At 50.2% G+C, this 20,793-nt stretch overlaps 9 protein-coding genes across 9 annotated transcripts; 5 read left to right on the forward strand and 4 right to left on the reverse strand.

Annotated features, from left to right (window-relative positions):
• Positions 1–160: 160 nt before the first annotated feature.
• On the reverse strand, positions 161–1,581 carry ubc2 (E2 ubiquitin-conjugating protein RAD6). Its single transcript, XM_046094534.1, has 4 exons — positions 1,260–1,581; positions 1,023–1,087; positions 743–967; positions 161–674 (listed from the first exon to the last, which is right to left on the reverse strand). The coding sequence occupies exons 1-4, from the start codon at positions 1,299–1,301 to the stop codon at positions 551–553; spliced, it is 456 nt and encodes a 151-aa protein (XP_045950513.1). The 5' UTR covers positions 1,302–1,581; the 3' UTR covers positions 161–550.
• A 135-nt stretch (positions 1,582–1,716) lies between these two features.
• On the forward strand, positions 1,717–3,572 carry LDX57_012785 (thiolase family protein). Its single transcript, XM_046094535.1, has 3 exons — positions 1,717–1,982; positions 2,041–2,985; positions 3,038–3,572. Exons 1-3 carry the CDS (start codon positions 1,827–1,829, stop codon positions 3,236–3,238), a joined length of 1,302 nt encoding a protein of 433 aa, XP_045950514.1. The 5' UTR covers positions 1,717–1,826; the 3' UTR covers positions 3,239–3,572.
• Positions 3,573–3,712: 140 nt separating this feature from the next.
• On the forward strand, positions 3,713–6,093 carry LDX57_012786 (uncharacterized protein; the record flags this gene model as incomplete). Its single annotated transcript, XM_046094536.1, has 4 exons — positions 3,713–3,820; positions 3,882–5,025; positions 5,074–5,847; positions 5,903–6,093. The coding sequence occupies 4 exons, from the start codon at positions 3,713–3,715 to the stop codon at positions 6,091–6,093; spliced, it is 2,217 nt and encodes a 738-aa protein (XP_045950515.1).
• A 35-nt stretch (positions 6,094–6,128) lies between these two features.
• ALG1 (chitobiosyldiphosphodolichol beta-1,4 mannosyltransferase) lies at positions 6,129–7,948 on the reverse strand. Its single transcript, XM_046094537.1, has 3 exons — positions 7,482–7,948; positions 7,227–7,423; positions 6,129–7,169 (listed from the first exon to the last, which is right to left on the reverse strand). Exons 1-3 carry the CDS (start codon positions 7,714–7,716, stop codon positions 6,222–6,224), a joined length of 1,380 nt encoding a protein of 459 aa, XP_045950516.1. The 5' UTR covers positions 7,717–7,948; the 3' UTR covers positions 6,129–6,221.
• Positions 7,949–8,447: 499 nt separating this feature from the next.
• MSC2_1 (putative zinc transporter msc2) lies at positions 8,448–10,131 on the forward strand (the record flags this gene model as incomplete). The annotated part of the gene is made up of 2 exons (XM_046094538.1): positions 8,448–8,854; positions 8,907–10,131. The coding sequence occupies 2 exons, from the start codon at positions 8,448–8,450 to the stop codon at positions 10,129–10,131; spliced, it is 1,632 nt and encodes a 543-aa protein (XP_045950517.1).
• Positions 10,132–10,255: 124 nt separating this feature from the next.
• Positions 10,256–11,230, forward strand: MSC2_2 (putative zinc transporter msc2; the record flags this gene model as incomplete). The annotated part of the gene is made up of 1 exon (XM_046094539.1): positions 10,256–11,230. One exon carries the CDS (start codon positions 10,256–10,258, stop codon positions 11,228–11,230), a length of 975 nt encoding a protein of 324 aa, XP_045950518.1.
• Positions 11,231–13,160: 1,930 nt separating this feature from the next.
• On the reverse strand, positions 13,161–16,528 carry LDX57_012790 (uncharacterized protein; the record flags this gene model as incomplete). Its single annotated transcript, XM_046094540.1, has 8 exons — positions 13,161–13,740; positions 13,786–14,078; positions 14,135–14,689; positions 14,738–14,846; positions 15,068–15,464; positions 15,521–15,868; positions 16,048–16,315; positions 16,379–16,528. 8 exons carry the CDS (start codon positions 16,526–16,528, stop codon positions 13,161–13,163), a joined length of 2,700 nt encoding a protein of 899 aa, XP_045950519.1.
• Positions 16,529–18,151: 1,623 nt separating this feature from the next.
• LDX57_012791 (alpha/beta hydrolase) lies at positions 18,152–19,255 on the forward strand (the record flags this gene model as incomplete). The annotated part of the gene is made up of 1 exon (XM_046094541.1): positions 18,152–19,255. One exon carries the CDS (start codon positions 18,152–18,154, stop codon positions 19,253–19,255), a length of 1,104 nt encoding a protein of 367 aa, XP_045950520.1.
• A 178-nt stretch (positions 19,256–19,433) lies between these two features.
• On the reverse strand, positions 19,434–20,485 carry LDX57_012792 (uncharacterized protein; the record flags this gene model as incomplete). Its single annotated transcript, XM_046094542.1, has 4 exons — positions 19,434–20,028; positions 20,103–20,203; positions 20,256–20,282; positions 20,330–20,485. The coding sequence occupies 4 exons, from the start codon at positions 20,483–20,485 to the stop codon at positions 19,434–19,436; spliced, it is 879 nt and encodes a 292-aa protein (XP_045950521.1).
• Between the last annotated feature and the right edge of the window lie 308 nt (positions 20,486–20,793).

Below are 20,793 nucleotides of genomic sequence, written 5' to 3' on the forward strand. Positions count from 1 at the left end.
TGAGGAGTCGGTGGGAAGAGCGATTCGACACGACCCGTTAGTCTCGGTCTTGGCAATCCGCCCAACTCGGACGATGTTTACTTCAACGGTTCAAGAATCAGATTCAATTCAAGGAATAGCATTAGAGAGTCAGAACAGAAAGGACCGGAAAAAAACAGATAGAAAGAATAATAGAATGTCCATTGAATTAACACAAAATAAAATGACAACTAATCACAATGACGGCCGTAACAGCTAAGCCTTATGCACTAGGATGCAGCAACGTGAAACAAGACAAGAAATGCAGTTATCCACAAGACCGAGCAGAAAGATATTTACCAGGCGCCAAAACCCCGCGCTGTGCATGTCATCAAACGGCGTGAAAAATTCCCCGATCACAGCACCCGACAAGCCTGGCCGAGGCCGCTTGTCGTCTGTTTTGACATGAGCGGACAAAGTCGTTCCATCAATCAGACCATCAACAAACAAAAGAAAGAAAGAGTCGAGAGGTATATGAAAAGGCCAGTATAGTAGAAAAGGGAACAGAATAAAATAGAAGGGGAAAAACCAATCAATCCTCCCAGCTCTTCTCGACCGTTTCACGCACGCGCTTGATGTATTCCTTCCGGTTGTCCTTGTAAAGGTTCGAGGCTTCTACGTTCGCTGGCGACGAGGTGTTCGGGTCATTGAGTAGACTGTGAGTGGCGGCGAAATAATATTAGTCTGACATTCTTGCATCTGCACGGCAGCCAATGAGACTTACCTCTGAATACTAGTGAGGATCGCCGCCACGTCATAAGTTGGGCTCCAACGGTTCTGCAAAATATCGAGGCACAGCTCGCCAGTGCCATACACATTGGGATGAAACATCTGACTGATGAACTTGACGCCTGGCGGCTTGTTTGGGTACTGTTCCTCGAAATGCATGACCAGACGGAATGTTCCGTCCTCGAAGGGAGTATCGGCGGGTCCAATGATCACGGCATTCCTGGAGGCGAGAGTGGTCAACGCCAGCTTCTTTCAACAGTGTCACGAAGCCTTACCAAGTCATAACATTGTCCGCTACTGGAGATGCGGAAACGCCGGCTGGGGGGTCGGTTTGCATACGCTGTTCATCAAGGGTTCGTTAGCGCACGAGATCTTGCCAAAGAAGAGTTTCCATTAAATTTAAAAGTTGACTAAGTCGATTGAGATATGCCACGGGGATGAATGATGCTTATCTTGGGACATAGAAACATCGACGGATCTATAGGCAAGGAGCACAGGCAAGGAGCACAGACCTTAAAGTCACGCATGAGACGGCGGCGAGCAGAGGTCGACATCGCGGCGGGGTACGGGAGACTCTCGGGAGGAAGCTATCGGGCGATAAAGGATAGGGAATCGAAGATGCCGGGATGCCGATGAGAGCTGCGAAGCCTTAAGACAAGGAGACCCGAAGGCAGAGGAAGGGGAGGTGTAGGAAGTGGCGAGTCAGTCGAGCCGGATGGGATGAAATGGAAACGAGAGAGAGGGAACAATAAGGGAAGGTGGAAGGAGGTGCAGATCCCGCCGCTCGTGGAACACCGTCGGGTGAACTCTCTTGATGGAGAAACTAGCTCTTTCGGGCGCGCCTCCGATAACGCTCGATTATGTCATTGTCTGCACTCCAGTCACATGATCTGAAGTCACGCCGCGGTGGCCAACAGCCTCGGTCCAACGCGGGCGGGCGGACAAGCGGCTACAGGCGGAATACGTTATTGCGGAGAAGGCATGTAAGTAGTGTTGCCAGCCACGACTCCTTCACTCATCCCTTTTCTTCCTCACACTTCTGTTCATCGGTTCTTCTCGTCACATTAATTTGTATCAGGATGGCCATCTACGCATCGACAGGGCAGGCAGCCCGCCTGTTCTCCAAGAGAGTCCCGGCTTGCCAGTGGCAGAGACACTTCAGTGCTGCTCGTCCGGTGTTCAAGGAGATCCAGGATGCTTACATTCTCAGCGGCGCCCGCACGCCAACCGCAAAGGTGGGAATTCCTGATTTCCGGCCTGTCGTCCCAATTGCAAATTCACTGACGAACTTAGTTTAACGGCTCTTTCGCCTCGGTTTCCGCCCCCGAGCTGGGCGCAACGGCCATCAAGTCGGCCGTGAGCAAGTCGAATGTCCCCACTGAGAAAATTACAGACGTGTACATGGGCAACGTGCTGCAAGGGTCGGTGGGACAATCGCCAGCTCGGCAGGCGTCGATCTTCGCCGGTTTGTCTCCCACCGTCGAAGCTTTGACGGTCAACAAGGTGTGTGCGTCTGGTTTGAAGGCCGTCGCACTGGCCGCGCAGAACATTCAGCTCGGTCTGGCCGAGGCCCAGATTGCCGGTGGCATGGAGAATATGTCTCGGGTTCCGTACTATCTTCCTCGTGCCGGCCAGCTGCCTCCGTTCGGTGATTTGAAACTGGAAGATGGTTTGATCAAGGACGGTCTTTGGGATGTTTACAACAAGTTCCATATGGGCATCTGTGCCGAGACCACGGCCAAGAAATACGACATCTCCCGGGAAGCTCAGGATCAGTATGCGATCCGGTCCTACGAGAGAGCGCAGAAGGCCTGGGCCGAGAACAAGTTTGCGGATGAAGTCGTGTCCGTCACCGTCAAGGGTAAGAAGGGAGACACCGTGATTGAGCGTGACGAGGGCTTTGAGAACTTGCGCGCCGACAAGATGGCGACTCTGAAGCCGGCCTTTCTCAGAGACGGCACCGGTACCGTGACGGCCGGCAATGCTTCGACCATGAACGATGGAGCTTCTGCCCTGGTCATCACTAGCAAGGATATTGCCCGTGAATTCGGCCAGGGCAACCGTGCCTTGGCGCGTATCGTCTCTTCTGCCGATGCTGCCATCGATCCCGTGGACTTCCCCGTTGCCCCCGCTAAGGCTGTCCCAATTGCTCTTGAGCGAGCTGGTATCACGAAGGAGCAAGTTGCCGTGTGGGAGTTTAACGAAGCGTTTGCCGCCGTCATCAAGGCCAATGAGAAGGTAAGTTTCCTCAAACTCTGCCATATCATATTCGTATTCTAACGGCACCTAGATCTTGGGACTTGAGAACGCTCGCGTCAACCCTCTTGGAGGTGCCATTTCCCTAGGACATGCACTTGGTAGCTCTGGATCGCGTATCCTAGTGACCCTTCTGCATCAATTGCAGCCTGGCGAATATGGTGTTGCTGCTATTTGCAATGGCGGTGGTGCTGCTAGTGCCATGGTTGTCCAGAAATTGGATAAGGTCGAGTAAACACGAGATCCCCGCAAGGCCTTGTCTGCTAGTTCCTTGACATGCAACATCCGCTTTCACTCAGTTCACTGTCCTTTCTGCACCTGATTCCCAGTGCTTATCCCACGTCTTCGCTGGGCTCTTGGTCAAAAGCAACCACATGAATTCTATACCCGTCATCTGCCTCTCAGGATATCATACATGTATATAATTTCCAAATTATGAATTCCCTCTGCCGTATAGGTCCATAATTCTCTTGATCTATCTCATAGTTCATTCGACTTGGCACGTGACGCATCATCATAAGCCATTCCTCATTGGGACGTCACATTTCGCGCTAACCCAAAGCATCCGCAATGCATCTGGATCTGAATCGCATTTCACTTGCAACAAACACAGAACCGCGAAAGTTTCGCGACGAAGTTCTAGTTTTCATTTTTTCGGATCTTCTTGATCATGAGCCACAATCTACCCTCCGCACTCTAGTCTCCAAAAATGCCGGACCCAGTCGAGCTCCAGCTGTTCCCCTCATGTCTAAACTGCCTGTCATGGTCGGAAGACGGCGAATTGGCCGTGGCAGCCGGAGACCATGTTCAAATCCTAGTTAGCTACCACTCAAACCCTATCTATCAAACAGAAGAAATATGTACTAACATCCAATCAGACCCCCAAAAAAGCCACCGAAGGCGCAGAACCTGCATCTAGCGCTCGTCAGCCAAGCGCGTGGCAGATCGCACGAGTTCGTACAAATGTATTCACGGACGAAGAATTGCCGACTATTCTGGGTCAGCACCGAGACTATTTTTCCATCGGACGCGAGCAGTCGCTCAGTAATGTTGCCGGTCTGGCCTGGTCGCCGCCGGGAGTGGGAAAGTCCCGACGCTGTGTGCTGGCAGTCTTGACGTCGAACATGGTGCTGTCGCTTTTTGAAACGGTCGGTTCACAGGGAAAGTGGATTCGTGTGGCTCTTGTTAATCAGGTGTTGAGCCAGCGGGCTCAATCGTTGACGCAGAGGGAGGGGGAACGGGTGCGGAAATCGTCAATTACTTCGTTTGCGTGGTGTCCCCCGCTCAAGGTGCCTGCTTCTGAGGATAAGGAAACGAGGGGGGCGGAGAGTAAGTGGGGGATTCAGTTACTCTCGGTCGTGACGGATGAGAATGAGGTCATCCTGCTGCGTCCGACAAGGACATCTACTGGATACTCGATAGAAGTGCTGTCGAGTGTATTCATCGAGGATTCCCATCTGGAGTATCCTCAAGTCCAGCCCGGCTCGGTCTTATCGACCATACTTAAGAAGCAAACAAAATCTTTGTCTCTGGATTGTGGGCCCTGGTTCTACCGTGTCGGTGGGAAGGGCACGCAAGCCGCCTCGTCTGCAACTGCAAATGTGGCGGTTCTGTATGGCACGACTGTCAAACTGTTCACATTGGATATTTCGTTAGCGAGGGATGAAGAGCAACAGCAGTCTCAACCACGTTACAAGGTCACGGCCAACTGTCAAGAGAATACCCTTGTTCAGTGGCCAAACATGAATTATTATCATTGCACGGGCCCACTTCAATGGTTATACAAGGTAGCAACCGTTGTCAAAGCTCAATTTTATAACCCTGCTTACCATCATCAGGACAAATCTCCAGAATTACGACTCGCCGCTGGCACCCTGGGTGGCATGCTTCAAGTAATTATCCCATCCAGTTCGTACGACGGAACAGGTGCTGCCAGTCAACCGCAATTACAAGAATCAATATTCGAGACAAACACAGACAGCGCGGGTAGTGAAGAACGGGGACATTGGGAAGCAATAGGAGGTAAGTAAATCTACCCAGACTACGCAAACACCCGCTCACAAAAGACAGGAATGGCGGCCATATACGACAAACAGACGGACAGTCAAACCCTGCACCTTGGCACCATCGGAGGATACACATTATCCATGATCCCTTCACCAGACCACACGAGCTACCAATTCTCCGAGCCTCCATGGAAGCAGCAATTCGACGGTATCCGCGAGCAATTCGATATTGATGGTGACCTGGGCGGACTAGCCATCGGTCGCATCTGGGGTCTCGCGAATTACCGGGGGCTTGTTGCGACGGCATTTACTTTAAACCCAGGAGACCTGATCGAATACCGCACTGCAGCGGAGGAACGATCGACGATTATCTTTTCCCGGGCATATGAACCAGCTCGTGAGTCGGACGATTCCATCATCCGTCCTGCTGAACCGGACCGTTCTCCTAGTTTTCTGCGCGCAATGCGTGAAGAGATCCTGAGCTACATCCTCTTCTCGAACAACGGCAAGTTCGACCAGCAACCGTGGGGCCCCAAGTTAATTTATGCTGCTGCGTGCTGCACGATTGTCGAATCCCAGGATGCGAAGTTACTGTCGCAAGCCCAAAAGGCACTTCAATGGTTAGCCAAAACAACGGGAGTTGATCTATCCGAGGAAATGGACAAAATAAAAGACAGGATAAACAACCGCTCGGCCCCAGGGACTGCTGTGGGTGCTAAATCTGCAGAACAGCTCACAGGGCCAGGTGAGCGAGTGTTTGAGAAATGTGAGGTTTGCGATGCAGGGATAGGGTGGCATTCAGGTCAAGAAGCACAATGCGCGTCGGGTCATTTATTTGGTATGTCCCCTAGACTTACACATTTGTGTTTGATTTTCTCTAACATTGCTTGCAGTTCGATGTGGATTGACATTACTGTCTATCCAAGATCCTGGGATCTCGAAATTCTGTTCTTATTGTGGGACAGAATTTCTCAACGAGGAACTTACGGCTTCTTCGCAAGAACCTGAACTTCAGAAAGCGAGCACTCTTTTATCCGATGTTTTCGACACGTGTATTTACTGCAATGGCAAATTTCGGTATTAGCATTATGTTCTTTTTGACTTTGTATATTATTATTCCCTTTGATTTACGTTTTCTTTGGTAATCGTGGTGGGTTTGTGTTTTGCTCATTTGAATGTGGATGGGCCAGCCAACTAAATAAATATACTGCCTCACGATGTCAACCCGAACAGCTTCCCAGCAACAGGATCCCACTCATCTTCCCAGCGACGAGTGCTTTCCTTGCGCGCACCAATTCGCAAAATTTCAAGTTTACCAGGGTTTTCGAAAAGATCTACAAGCTGTTCAACAAGCTCCTCGGAGCTTCCGAAGCCCCTCCCATTTATGCCCTCAGTCACGAGTTCCGGCCACGCTTCGAACCGATTCCAGCCCACGACCGGCAGACCCGCCCCAAACATATCAACAACCTTCATTGGCAGATCCACGCCACTGCTACTCGTATGCAAACTGACGCCTAATGACGCGGACGCCAAGAGGCGTGCATAACCGGTTGTACTGAGCCAGGCGGTACGAATGGTGACCTTCTGTAATTTCCCGGACTGTTCAAGCTCGGAGATCCGTTTCAGGTACATTTCCTTCTGCGGCCCTTTACCCGTTATGATGGCCAGCACGGTGGGTAACTGGGGGTTCACAGAAGTCGCAATTTCTGAATACCGACACAGGGCATCGATAAGCAGCGAGAAATCCTCGTCCGGTGTCCAGGACGTTGAGCTGACCAGAACACGCGATTCTTCCGACTTGATCAATGGCTGTACGGAAGATGCTTCAGGTAGCGAGAGGAGAAATTCCCGTCGCGCGTCTTCATTCTCAATGGGCTGTAGGTGTCTAGCCGGGCGGTCGTGAAGCGGGAGGATGGGGGCCTTCAGTCCGAACTCGTTCTTCAAAACCGAAGCCATTGCTTTCGTCACACACAGGTGCGCCGTGGCATACCTGCAGAATGTCTTCTCGTACCATTTGGAGAATCGCACGAGCGGGTGGCTGTCTCCAAGTTTCAGGGCCAGAATGCTATATCCGAAATTATGCCAGTCGATGACGAGATCGGTGTTGCGCAGGAAGCAGCTGACGGAGGCGATCGCGAGGGAAGGGATAGACGGGGGATTCTACGAGAGAGCCAGTTAGCCTAGGTCCTATCGATCTTGAGGGGAGCTGCAACCAACCTGAACAAGAAGCCATTTCACCGGCTTGGTCCGATAACACAATGTCAACCACAAACAGATGACTTGAAAGAGGACCTTTAGCGGACCGAAGGCTAGGAACAGAAGCTTATTGCTTGTTTGTAGAAAGGACGGATGGGGAGGGAGGGCGACGATGGAGATTCTCGAATCGGATGTGATGTCAGGATGAACTTCGGATTCTATACAAATGGGCTTCAGCTTCCTTGAGTCTTGCACCGAATGATAATGAACTTCTACCTTGGTACCCGATTATTTCGACTCTGCCTCCACCTCGGGCAATGCTCAGTGCATGGTATTGCATGCGCGGACTGCGCCCGATGTCTCCCAGGACTAAGATTTGCACTGAGGTTTTCGGGTCAGTCGGAGCCCTTTCCTTGCGCTGTTTGTGGTCATATTGCGACGGTAGCAGTAGGAGCGACAGCGTGAGGGCCGTCGAGACGTAGTAGGCGACGTTGATGATAGACTCGATCATGGTGAGCTATGGGGTGAGAATCACACAGACCGGGGGTAGATCATTGTTGAGTATGTACACTGGTAGAATGGAATGCGCTAGTTAAAGCGCATTGACCGCATGGCTAATCTGAAGCTATACTGGCCAGCTGTATGATCGGTGGTGAAGGGACAGCACGGAGTAAACATGACCCGAGCGCCCCCACACAAGGATCAACAAGCGCGCGGCTATGCTGGGAATAATGAATGATAAACATCCAGATGAGGGGCGCAGAAGGTACAGGATATTATTTGTCGAACTATAAATGTCCGATCTCTGTTCGTCATGTTTCATCCTCGAGTCCGTCGGCGTCAAGAGCATCGGCTCCTGAAATGTCAGGCACCTGCAGAGATAACAAACCGGCGATCACGTGCGGCGATCCTTATCGATCAGCCATCCGCCATCCGCCCCCGGGTTGCATCTGGGGTCCAAACTCCCTTCTGGCCACGCCTGCTCTTCTCTCCCCCTCCCTCGTCGCTCCTTGCTTTTGTATTGCATCCGCTGAGTGCGCTATGCCGCGCCCCTTGTCTGCTTCCCCCGGTCGCTCCTTCAATTGAGCTGTTAAAGGCTCTCGTTACCCCCTCAGTTTCCTCAGAAGTGCCCTCCGTTCGTCGATCGCCCTAAACCGCCCGCCTCCTGTTCGTTTCCCCTTAGTCGCCGCCGATTGTCGATTCTCTTACCCACGACGGATCGCATAAGCGACGGTTGAGACGATGTCAACGGGGTCGCCGGTGTCCGGCGTGGATACAATTTCATCAGTATCGCATGGACACGGCCATGGACATGGACGTCGCGGCCACGGCCATTCTCGCTCGAATCGGTGGTCGCACGGCCCCATTTCTCACTCAGTGTCCTCTTTCGACGCCTCGACGATTGCAAATCCGCTGTCGCAGTCTGTGACAGCTTCTGATATTTCCAATGGCTCGCCGCCCAGCTCACACTGGCATGGCCACCAGCATACGCACTCCCATGCCTCGTCGATTCATGAGAACGGATGGGTCGGTGTGAACCACGTCGATGCGTTTCACACACATACCCCTAAACATAGCCATACCGGCAGTATTACGGGATTGACACCGGATACACCTTTGGTTTCTGCAGACCCTGAGCCGACGACCGTGTAAGTTGTTGAATCATTCAACTATGATCGAATTGGTCGCTGACGCTCTCAGTTATGAGAGCATTACTGGGATTCTAGCAGCATTTCCGTGGATCGTCGTATCGTGGTATTACCAGCAGTACGTACATTGGGAATCGCCGGTGCCAGTGCCTGGTGAGGATACTAGCGACGATACCTGGACGATTGCGAGCAGTGGAACGTTAGACCATACGGCGCAGAGGGCTGGTTTCCTGGCTGCCGCAACGATGGTTCTACTCGGATGTTCGCAGGCGGCTCAGCTCGCTCAGCGGGGTGATTCGATGCCAGGTATGCCTAAAATCGGTCCCACCGAAATTCGCAGTTCTTTTGGGAAGCTGTGCTCCATCGCGTTGCCAATCTATGCCTCGTTGAAGATAGGTGGGTTCCTGGTCGCGTTTGCTCTGTTACTTGCGACTGCAACTGGCCTCCCGACAATCATCTCGGGCAGCAATTCTCAGCCTGGCAACAAGGCCGGGATACTACAGAAGAAGTTGACGGTGGGTGTCATTTTGGCTGTCGTTGTTTTCAGTTTCCTGGGCATGAATACTACTTGGGACACGGAGCCTGTTCTGGGTTATTCCTCCTTGTTGTTGTCGGTCTTCGTCATCCGCCCTCCTTTTTCCGCCTCCGTTTCCGCAGTTTCGACTTCAGCTTCGGGCCTCGGTATCTCAGTGTCTGGAAGTAGCGTCGACTCGAAAACAGCGTCTGCAAGTGCCTCTCCTGTTTCGCCAGCGGAAGCAGTTCTCACTGCTGCCACAGGCTTGCTCTTAGCATTGGCAACTGCGATTACGTCCAGGGCCATCTCATTCCAAGCGATTGACTTTGTGTATATACTTTTGACCGCAGGCGCGTTTGCGGTCTCCTTGACTTTTCTGATCCCGAACAATTTGCGCTCCCCACACAAGATCGGTCTTGCCATCGGGACGGGCACTGCAGCCCTGTTGTGCGCACCGCCTATGCGCGACGGTGTTTATCTAACCTACATCTCCCGGGGTATCCTGGCTGCGCTTTCGTTCCCAGCCGCCCGGTTTGACGACAAGCATTTGCGCCTCGTGACTCATTCTCACAGCCACCACCACCATTCCCACCATGGCAAAGATGCATCACGAATAACGAATCTAATCATCCGGTACAGCGAGCCATACCCTTTGTTGTACAGCATCCTCAAAGAGAGTGACTCGCGACGCATCTTCTACTTCATGACGTATGTCTTCCAACCTTCACTGAGTAACCGACTGGCTAATTGTTCGCAGCCTTAATTTTGCCTTCATGCTTGTCCAACTCTCTTATGGCTTCATTACCGGGTCATTAGGTCTGCTTAGCGACAGTATTCATATGTTTTTCGACTGTCTCGCACTAGTAGTTGGTCTTTGTGCAGCTGTCATGAGTAAATGGCCGCCCAGTGCGAGATTCCCCTATGGATACGGCAAGGTGGACACCTTGTCAGGGTTTGCCAATGGCATCTTCCTCATGTGCGATCTTCCCACTACAGCTTTCTATGGTCCATCACTGACTCCTCGCAGGATCATTAGCATTGAAATCATCTACGAGGCGGTGGAGAGACTATCGTCCGGCAGTCAGATGCATCGCCTAGGCGAGCTTCTCGTCGTGAGTGTTGCAGGTCTTCTCGTGAACCTGGTCGGTATCATGGCATTCGATCATGCCCACCACCACGGCCATGGACATGACCACGACCACTCCCACGGAAATGAGAACATGCACGGCATCTTCCTCCACATCCTTGCCGATACCCTCGGATCTGTGGCCGTTGTTATCTCGACCGTTCTGGTCCACTACTCGGGCTGGGCCGGATACGACCCCATTGCTTCTTGCATGATTGCCATTTTGATCTTCGCGTCGGCTATCCCTCTTGTCAGCAGCACTGCTAAATCGTTGCTTCTTACTCTACCGGCGGACGTGGAATACAACGTTCGCGATACCCTAGGTGGCGTGAGCAACTTGAGAGGCGTTGTGGGATACACTGTCCCTAAGTTCTGGTTGGACGACACGGCAGCCTCGGGCGATGATCATCATCACCATGGTCACGGCCACGGCCACGGCCACAGTCACGATCACTGTCATGACCACGGCCATTCTCATAGCCATCACGATCATTCGCACTCCCACTCTCACGAACATAGCCACTCTCATGATCACTCTCACTCTCATGACCACGAAAAGACCAACCCCAACGTCCTCGGCGTTATTCACGTCATTGCATCTCGCACTGCAGATCTCGAAGATGTTCGACAACGAACCGTTGATTTCCTCCGGGAGAAGAACATGGATATTCTGGTACAGGTGGAACGCGAAGGCGACGGACGATGCTGGTGTGGTGGTGGCAATAAATCGTCTTGATTCTCACGTCGGTATGTCCCCAAATGGGGCAAATTAAGCAAAAAGCCCCGAAGGAATTCCTTAACCTTCTGATATTGTATTCTATGTTTTTGAATGATGGTACATATGGAAAGGGCGGTGTGCTGTATATGAATGCCATACAAGTGTTGATAGCTGTCTAAACTGTGCAATAATCCATAGAGATTGAGGCCATTTATCCTCCATCCCGGATGCTCGAGCATCCAGCCCGGACGAAGATCCCACGACCGCAGTCTAAGGATGGAGAACCTTTTTAGTGTTTTGATGGCAGTGACGCTGGAAGTGTCCTGATCTCCCCAAGCTCCTTCCGTCTGCAACAACATCAACACCAACTAATATACAAAGAAGGTAACGACGAGGGCCATCACTACCATCAAGTTTTTGGATCGATGGATTGTTTCCAGTACGCACTGATCGTGTTTCCTCCAGGCCATCATTAACTTATATCACCCCAAACCCAGCCCAAATCATACTACTATCGAATCAGCTGGCATCGTGTCATCTTTATCAAATTTCGACTACCCTTTACTTGTTTGCAATTCCCAATCATCTCTTCTATTCCATCGGCTCTTGATCCTATTCTACAATGCCTCTTTCTGCTTTACCCCTCGAATTACTTTGGTCGATCGCCGACGAACTATGCACTCGGGACATCTATCATTTGGGCCAGGCTAACCGTCGCCTGTACACTTCAATCGATCCATATCTATATCGACGAAATATCCGGTGTTCGAACTGCTCTGCTCTACGATGGGCAGCATTTTACGGCCGCACATCAACCGCTCAAAAACTACTCGACGAGTGCCCTTACCCTAACGCAATTGCGGGTTATCCTAGGCAAATACTAGCGCTGGCGACTTCGCGGGGCAACGAAGGTGTAATCCGGGTTATTCTAGATAAGGGCATCGACGTTGTTTCGCAAAGAGGATATCAGCTTTCGTTAGCAGTGAGGAATGGGCACGAGGGTGTTGCGAGGCTGTGGATCACGCTTGGTGCAGACCCTTGTGATATGGACTCAGGCAAAACCTGTTTGCACCTTGCGCCCTTAAGCAAAAATGTTGCTCTTGTCAAATTCTTGGTGGAAGAAATAGGCTGCGATCCGTACGCGTTGGACGAACGGGGTCTCACGCCGCTCTTTTATGCCCTCCAGGAGAGCGCTTGGGATATTGTTGTATATTTGCAAGAGGCGATGGGTATTCCATGGAATATGGTCTCACACTATGCCGCTTGATACGGAGCTTGAACCAGTTGAGATCGATCAATACCTTGGCCTTTGGTTAATCCTTACCCGCGCGATCCTCCCTCACAAGTTCAGTGGATAGAACAAGGAAACAAGAAACGATTCGATTCTGACAAACTCAACACATAAAGAAAGACGTAGACACTCTTATAGCAAGAATTAGCTGTATACTCTAGATCTCACCCAATGGGCCTGTACTGAATCCTAAAAGGTAATGAAACACGTCGGCGGGCTGGAAATCGAGACTTTCTATCAATTCAAGCACTCTGCATCCACCACCCTAGTCAATTGATAACGTGAGCTCCAATGAGGAGCTTGCAAGAACAGTGTGTTGAGAAAGGTGATGTAAAGGTCCTCACTCTGGGGATGAAGGAGCCTAGGGTTGAACAACAAGCCTTTCCTGGGAAGTCAACAGGTATGGCGAATCGAATAGTCGTTTTTTGCATTGGGTTCCATGGGGCATTAGGCTTGGGGGCATCTCGTAAATGCTTCCATAGTTTTGTTTTCATACAGGTTCACTATATATCAGCCGCTGATGCTGAAATAACTTATCCCTTGCCAGTGCGTTCCTTTTATACGATCGTCTATGGCCTTTACAGCATGGGATTGTTAAAGATACTTTGGCTTATGATAGGTCCGATACAGCCAAGCAACAGGCACGGCAATAGAAGACTACGGTGCCAATTGATCTTTGATCTCCTGGAACAACTCCCGCCACTGATCATCTTCTCCATCACCAGACACCCTATCGAAAGGATCCTTATTAACACCCTCCGAATCTACGTAAATGTCATCCCTCAGCTCTATCGTCCCCGCCGCAAGTTCGGGCCCCATAGCCTTCAATGTATCAGGTAGAAGGCACGGCCCTGATTCCTCAGCCTTCTTCAGGTCACGCCACACCTTGACCTGGAACTTCTGGCCGGATCGAAAGAAGAAGCCGCGCGGCAGCCTACCTTTTCGGACGGAAAATGGCTGCATAGGTGCTTCATGAACGTGAGTGAAGCAGAGGATAGCACCCCTCGAAAGCTCGCTGTCGTCGATTTCGGCGTCCAACTCGAGTTTCACGTTTCCTGCAGAGAGCTCGATGTTGGGAGACTTTAGCAGCATATGCGAAATGTGGCGCTGCGTCCCCGTGCCATATAGGTAAAACGGCATGAATGTATTTGGGTACTTTGTATCGCGGTTTCGGGAGCTTAGGGAGCGGTTTTTAATTATTCGTGTGATGCTCACCTTGATTTGCCCGGCTCGCTTGCTGATAGCTGTAAGCACCGTGTCATCTTCATGATGATGAACTTACCCTGCTGAGTTGAACAAGGCTCCCTTGAAGATTGCTGGCATATTTCCCTTAACCTCGTTCAGTAATGACTCAAGAGATGTTTGATCTGAGGACCTGAGAATGACTGCATCGCTAGAGCCTTTGACTTTAAGGTATTTATTCAAGTCCTCCGTTCCGAGGCGGGCACGAAGGATGAGTTGACGGCGGTGTTTAGTCTCTTGAAAGCACGGTTGATATACCAGGAACATCTCATCTGCACCCTGCATGATGAAACTATGTTCAGTGGGACCAACAGCGTTTCGTTGCCGGCAGACCTAATCATATGCATGTCAGTTCTGGGTTCCGTCTATCGAGGTTGACTAGGTAATACCTCGACTTCCTCCTCCACGATAATCCGAAATCGCTTGATCAATTTTCTCATAAAGTCATTCTCTGTTGGAAAGGCACTCATGACCACATTGCGCAGCACCATCAGATTTTGCTTGCACACGTCAATGCCGAGACGATCCATGAAGTTCTCGGCGCAGGTGCCATACTCCTCGTGTTTGAACTCGGTCGACGTGAGATAGAAGTCGATATCAGTGGGTTTATCATTGGGCGTGCTGATCGACAACCGCTTGAGGACACGCTGCATCAAATAGTTCGCCTCTTCGATATCATCGTTGATAGTCCCGTCTGGATAGCGCCAATTAATCGCAAAGGCGTTGATATTTAGATCTGAACCTAGGGCTCGGAGCAGCGTCATGGTGTGCTTCTCCGCATCGCTGGCAATAATTTCTGCATTGGACTTGCACAGGATCTCGTCGCGGATAAACTTCTTCTGCGCCTCCACGTCTCCACCGCTTATCTCGGCAGGGAGCCGATTGAGGGGAACGCAGATGAAGGAATCTGTGCTAGTGGTCATTGCTGCCCAGTGAGCGGCGAGCTGGGTGCATGGTTAGTAAGACACACGCAAGTCTGCTGATGGACTAACCCGATTACTTGTGAAGGAAACCTCCTTTAGAAGGGCTCCGTACCCGTCCTCGCCGAGCCCAATGCACTGGTTGGAGAGCCAAGTTGACATGGCCGCTGCTCCAGGTTTGCTATTTGCTGTCAGCATGTGTGATAAGTTCTTAGTGCAACATGAGCGACTTGCCTCCCTTCAATACCATATATACCAATATCGGTCAAAGAGCCCCTTCCAATATAAGGACACGTCCATGTAACCAGATATCTCATCCTCTCATCGCGATATACTAGACTTCCAGCCGGGTACGGAATATACCCAGCTTTATGTGGATCAATAGTAACTGAATCAGCGCACTTCAACGCCAACAAGTCTTCCTGCGTGTCCACCTTCAAGCTTAGGTCCGGTCCAAACCCTTCACTACTTGTCTCGACCCCTTCGAACGGGTCTTCTTCTGCAGTCTGGGCCATGATCTTGCGAGGCAACATACTAGCAAAATATCCGCCCCATGCAGCATCGGCATGGACTAGGAAAGATAAGCCTTTTCGCTGGAACTGTTGACGGATCCTGAGGATTTCGCTTAGTCGATCAACAGCCCCTTCTTCGGTAGAGCCTATGATGGCGACTACTGCGTAAACAGCTTGCTGGTTCTCCAGGCTCTGCTCTAACTTTGCAACGAGATCGCTTAGGTCGACACGCGCTTCGTTGTCAACTTTGATGCCGAGGATGTTTTCCGAGCCGATGCCGGTGATTGCTACGCTAAAGGTTAAGTTTCGAGTTTATCCAGTTATATTTGTAGACAAGACATACCACCTCCTTTAGGCCACGAGTAATGCCGGGTAGTACTGAGCATGTAGCGGATAGGCTTTTGAATATGGAATCGCTGTTCCAACAACGCCTTTCCAATTGACTGGACGTTGTATTTTTTCATGGCGTCTTCAATAAATGTAGGTGAGATGCCCCACTTATCATTCAGCATTTGGGGTATATCCAGGATAGTGTCTGGTTTGAGATTTAGCAGTTCCCAGGTAGACAACTTCGTGAATTGTTTCATTGTCCCGCTGCAAGTCTCAATTTCGAAACTCTCTGCCACAAAATGCAGGTCTCCTTCCTGGATAGCCAAAGATAGCGACAGTGGGTAGAACTTCAGGTTCCTAGCTGCAGAAGAATTAGCCACCAACCAAGATACCTATCACCCCTGCCTCAGTAGCCCTAACAGAAAGTACTCACCAACCCAAATAGACTCCAAATTGGCGACCGTTCCATCACAAGTGATATGACCCTTCCAGTCGGCAAATCCTGAATTCCATGATTATTATTATACCCCAACAACTCACAAAGCTGCTCGCCGACCAGGATCTCCGCAGCCGTAGAGAACGGACTAGCCTCGATGGCCACATTATTCGGATTATAAAGCATGGTCATAAAGTACCCCAGCAAAGAGACCATTGTACAATCGGTCGCCATATGCGCTTCATATCGTGGGGACCAGAACGGGACGGAGTGCTTGCCCATCAGATGTGCTGCCTTTTGGACTGCATTTCGGAAGTTTGTCGTCAGGCGAACGAACTCTTCGGTGCTGCGGATGTCTTCGGGGATGAATCTCTGTTATGGTACAAAAGGGGTGTTAATTATCGTGAGGGGGCTTTGGGAATGGGTGAGTCGTACCGGTGACTCAGGAAAGTAAGCATCTCTGGCGTTCTTTACTTCCGTTAGGATATTGTCGATGTTTGTTTTGAAGTGGTCGAGATTCTCCGCTCCAGGGCCGATGAAGTATGAGCTGATGGCTTGGTGGGCGATATCGTCGGGGTCTGTCATGGTGTCCTTTCTCTGAAAGAAAGGTGTTGAAAGAGTCGACTGGTAAAAAGGAAACAAAGAGCGCTCAGTTGGTATTACACTTTGAGTACTGATAGCCGCTTAGGGATACTTATATTACAAAAGCCCCTCTTATATGACGACCCAGCGTCTACTCTTCTTCCCGATAACGAGCGTCTATCAACCCCACTATTCTCAGCAATACAAATCATCTATCCCTCGGAGAGATTCAACCACACAAATTCTGTTTACTTGCCATGGCTTTCAAAGCCATGATGTAATGTCTGTCAGCGCTAGTCACCTGTGTTAGATATTGTAGAGAGAATATGAGCTTTTGTTATTATCTGTAAAGTACTTCAATTGTAAATACAGTTTGGATTTGGTAAAGGAAAGCAGAGGATCTTGAGCGTTGATCCATCGCTACAAAGGGTTCTCAAAGCAGATTCACACACGAGACCAGATGCCAACATACATACAACTTCAATTTTTAATCCTGCGGTTGCTTGAATCCTCGAACTACAATCTAATCACTGAGAGAATACACGCTAACCCCAATGCTGACACCTTACGCCATGCTCGTATGCAAGGCTAGTCAAGACCACGCCGAATCGAACCACGAGACCACGTGCGTCGCACCCGCCCAAGGTACACAGGTAATCTGTGTAACCAAGAATTCAGCTAGAACGAGCGCTGGTTCGTCCATGTATGACTGATGTAGGAAAAAGCGGAAGGATGGACATTGAAATGGGGTTTGTACAGCCAAGAAGAAAGTCTCACTGCAACAACTGCATCATCAAGGCATTGTGACCTAGCTAAGTACATCTACAGGGAAACAAACAGTCAGAAACCGGGTTGGTGCGTCGATTTTTCATCACCTCATCAACCCATTGAATGCAAAAAGTTGCATTGACCAATTTCTTCAAATACTTTACATGATCCATTTGAGTATCTGTCAAGCTTAAGAACTAGGATAAGTATGGGCTGGTGTCCTCATTTCGGGTGATCAGGTTTTCGATCATTGAATTCGTTGAATATCGTACTATTCCCTGCATGTTATCTTGTCATCTCGTCTATGACCTCCTTTTATGCCACAAAATTGAGCTAAGCCGTTCATTTCACTCATTTTCTACCCCTCTTTCCAGATTCAGTTCCACTCATCACTACTTTGAACGAGGACACAATAAGGTTACCCGCATATCATTGCTGTCGGTTCTTTGCTCGGCATATGCCGAGCCAAGCCGAGCCTATCGGCAGATGTGCCAAGACCCACATCCCAAAACCATAAAAGATGTTCTAGTGGATTTCTAGGACCAAGATAGTGGATATCTGGTTTAATGAGCGTTGATGCCTCATTGTGATTCAGAGAGGAATAATACTCGTGCAGGTTTGTAGCAGTCCCAACGTGCGCCGATCAATTCAGCAGATCATCATGACAGTAAATGACTCATCATGAACCAGCATGTGTCGGTACGTATAGAAGAAAGTTAAACACTATATAAGCCACACCCTATATAAGCCCTACCTGCGTTCGCATTGAGATAGTCGACTAGTCCACTGCCAATTTGATCTCGAAATTGTATGCGTGACACTACCCACACCACAGACGAACCTCAATCATCTACCACAATGGATCAATATAACACAAAAGAGGATATCCTCAAGCTAGGCATCATCGACCCGGAGCTCGAAGAGGTAGGCCAGCATAGAGTACTTTCTGAATACCTACTTACCAACCAGGTCCTGAAACATAACCCACCTCCAATCATGGACTTCTCGCAGCCTATCGAGCAACCGCGCCAAATAGTTTCGGCAATGGAAAAGGCAGCATACGAATCCTGTCCAACATTCGATACGCAGGAAACTACCATTGACATTCACATGCGCGATGGATATAAAAGCAACCTTCACATCGTCAAGCCCACGAGTTCATCTTCAGGCAATCCCGTGGTGGTTCTTGTATTCGGAGGAGGTTTCGTCATGGGCACAAACATCCAATCCATTGTCTGGGCCCGCACGATCGCACACCTGTACGGTGCTACTGTGGTCCAGCCCTCTTATCGCCTGGCACCGGAGCACAAGTTCCCGATAGCGCCAAATGACATATGGGATAGTGTGCAATGGATAGCCGCCAACGCGTCTGCACTTGACGCGGACCTAACAAATGGATTCGTCATTGGCGGCGGATCAGCCGGTGGAAACCTTTCCATTGTAACAGCGCATCGTTCCGTGAAAGAGAAGCTCTCTCCGCCCATCACCGGAGTTTTCGCCAGTATCCCAGTCTGCATGAGCGAGGAGACCGTGCCAGAGAAATATAAGGACCTGTGGGTATCTCGGGAACAAAACGCGAATGCGCCTGGAAATCCAGGTCTCGATTCAAAGTCTATCGGCGGATACGAGGCTCTATATCAGCAGGATTTCTTGTCGGAGGACTTTTCGCCCTTCAATTCGACAGCGCCATTTTCTGCGCTTCCACGGACATATATTCAAATTGCCGGGCTGGGTATTCTCCGGGACGACGGTTTGATATATGGAAAGGTCCTGAAAGACAATGGTGTTGAGGTGAAATTTGATGCTTACCCTGGTGTGCCGCATGGCCATTTTAATCTATGGCCACGCCTGGAACAGTCAATCAAGTGCCAGGAGGATACTATCTGGCATTTCGGATGGCTTTTAGATCGCCAGGTACCTAGGGAACGGGTGGAAGAGATTGTTGCTTTGATTGTGAAATGACGTCATCTTGTGAGTAGTTGAATTATGAAGTCAGTGACATTCATTTATCTGTCCTTGTTTCGTGGCAGGCTTGGTTTCAGTGTAAGCGGTTATTCCTAGAGCAGTCAGAAGCGTACTGAGGTTCTTGTTTCTTGTTCCTTTCCCGGTCAATGTTTCAACTCTGGAAATCACTCTATAACTAGATCTGCTCCAACATATCTATAAGCAATCGCTCATCACCCAAATAACCAGCACCTTCCTGTTCTTCCCCAACAAGAACGGTTGGTTGGATCATATACTCGGGCGTCAAACGGTCAAAATACCCCACTGGATCACAAAACGAGTCCGGATCAGGCCACTCCAGCAAGATAAGCGCCTGAATCAAACACGGCGGACGAAGAAAGATTTTGCGCTTACGGAATTCTTCCAGTCTAGGAACAAGCGGGATTATCTCGAAGAGCTTCCGAGCGAGAAACTCCCACACGAAGAGCGTCACACGCAGGATATCGAGTTTCTCGCGCAGCGGTAGAGGTCGCCGACCTGACCACTGGTCGTAGATAATGGTATGCCAGTGGTCCCGGGACCCGGGAGTGGGATACACGGTTGCTTTTGCGAGCGCTAGGGATTCTATGGAGAGCCAGTGAGCGGTCAGGGCTTGGTAGAATCGATGGTAGAGGAGTCGTTCTTGGTTACTGACTTGGTGAAGTGTTTGGTCGCAGAGTTGAAGAAGAGACGGGTTCCCCAGTAGACGGGGCTGTGTGCGCCACCATAGCGACCAGTCGCTCAGGTATATGCTGTAGATAGTACTGTTACTCTACAGGGAAAATAGAGAGCGCATACCATACCAACGGCAGAAGATCGCCCATACTTGTGTGTCGGATAGTTCATGTGGATGGTCTGGGAATAGTGCTTGGTTAAGCACATTTGGACCAGATCTGGGGATATTCTGCGCATTTGCGTCGAAGGGGTCTAGCGAGGAGAGGTAAGCTTAGTTATGGGAATGGAGAGTGGTCAGCTTCACATCATGCATGTGCTGACTTTGGTTCTGCTATGCAGAGATTAGTTGGCTGAGTCGTTCGTGAGGGCAATACGTACAATGATGACACGGAAGATATTCACACGCGGTAAGGAATTATTGAAGACGTTGTTTAGCCTTTTACAAGCTCTTCCGAGATGCAATGCATCGTCAATATCGTTAAGACTTTGATAAACGAGAGGCAGAACCTCTACAGGAAGGTCGACGATTCGCATGGCAATGGTACCGCAATATGTATGTGTATTTGCTTGGCACACGGTTCTCGGAACCCGAAAGGAGAGCATGCAGTGATTCACTTCGAGAATTGGCACCTTGCGTGAACCCTAAAGTAATAATAAAGAAGAGCATTCTAGATACAAGTGGTTTAAGAGCGGTACCACAACCAGCCAACCGTCGCTGCGCCTGACGGGAGAACAAGCCAAGTCAGCCACGGCTTGAGCAGCCCTGCCAGCCTTACCCAAAAAATTATATAATGAAATTTCGCAATGAAATCACCCTCGTTGACATGCGGGAATGGATGATC

The sequence above is a fragment of the Aspergillus melleus genome (genome assembly GCF_016097325.1).
Source record: "Aspergillus melleus strain CBS 546.65 chromosome Unknown contig9, whole genome shotgun sequence".
Classification (NCBI taxonomy): Eukaryota; Fungi; Ascomycota; class Eurotiomycetes; order Eurotiales; family Aspergillaceae; genus Aspergillus; species Aspergillus melleus.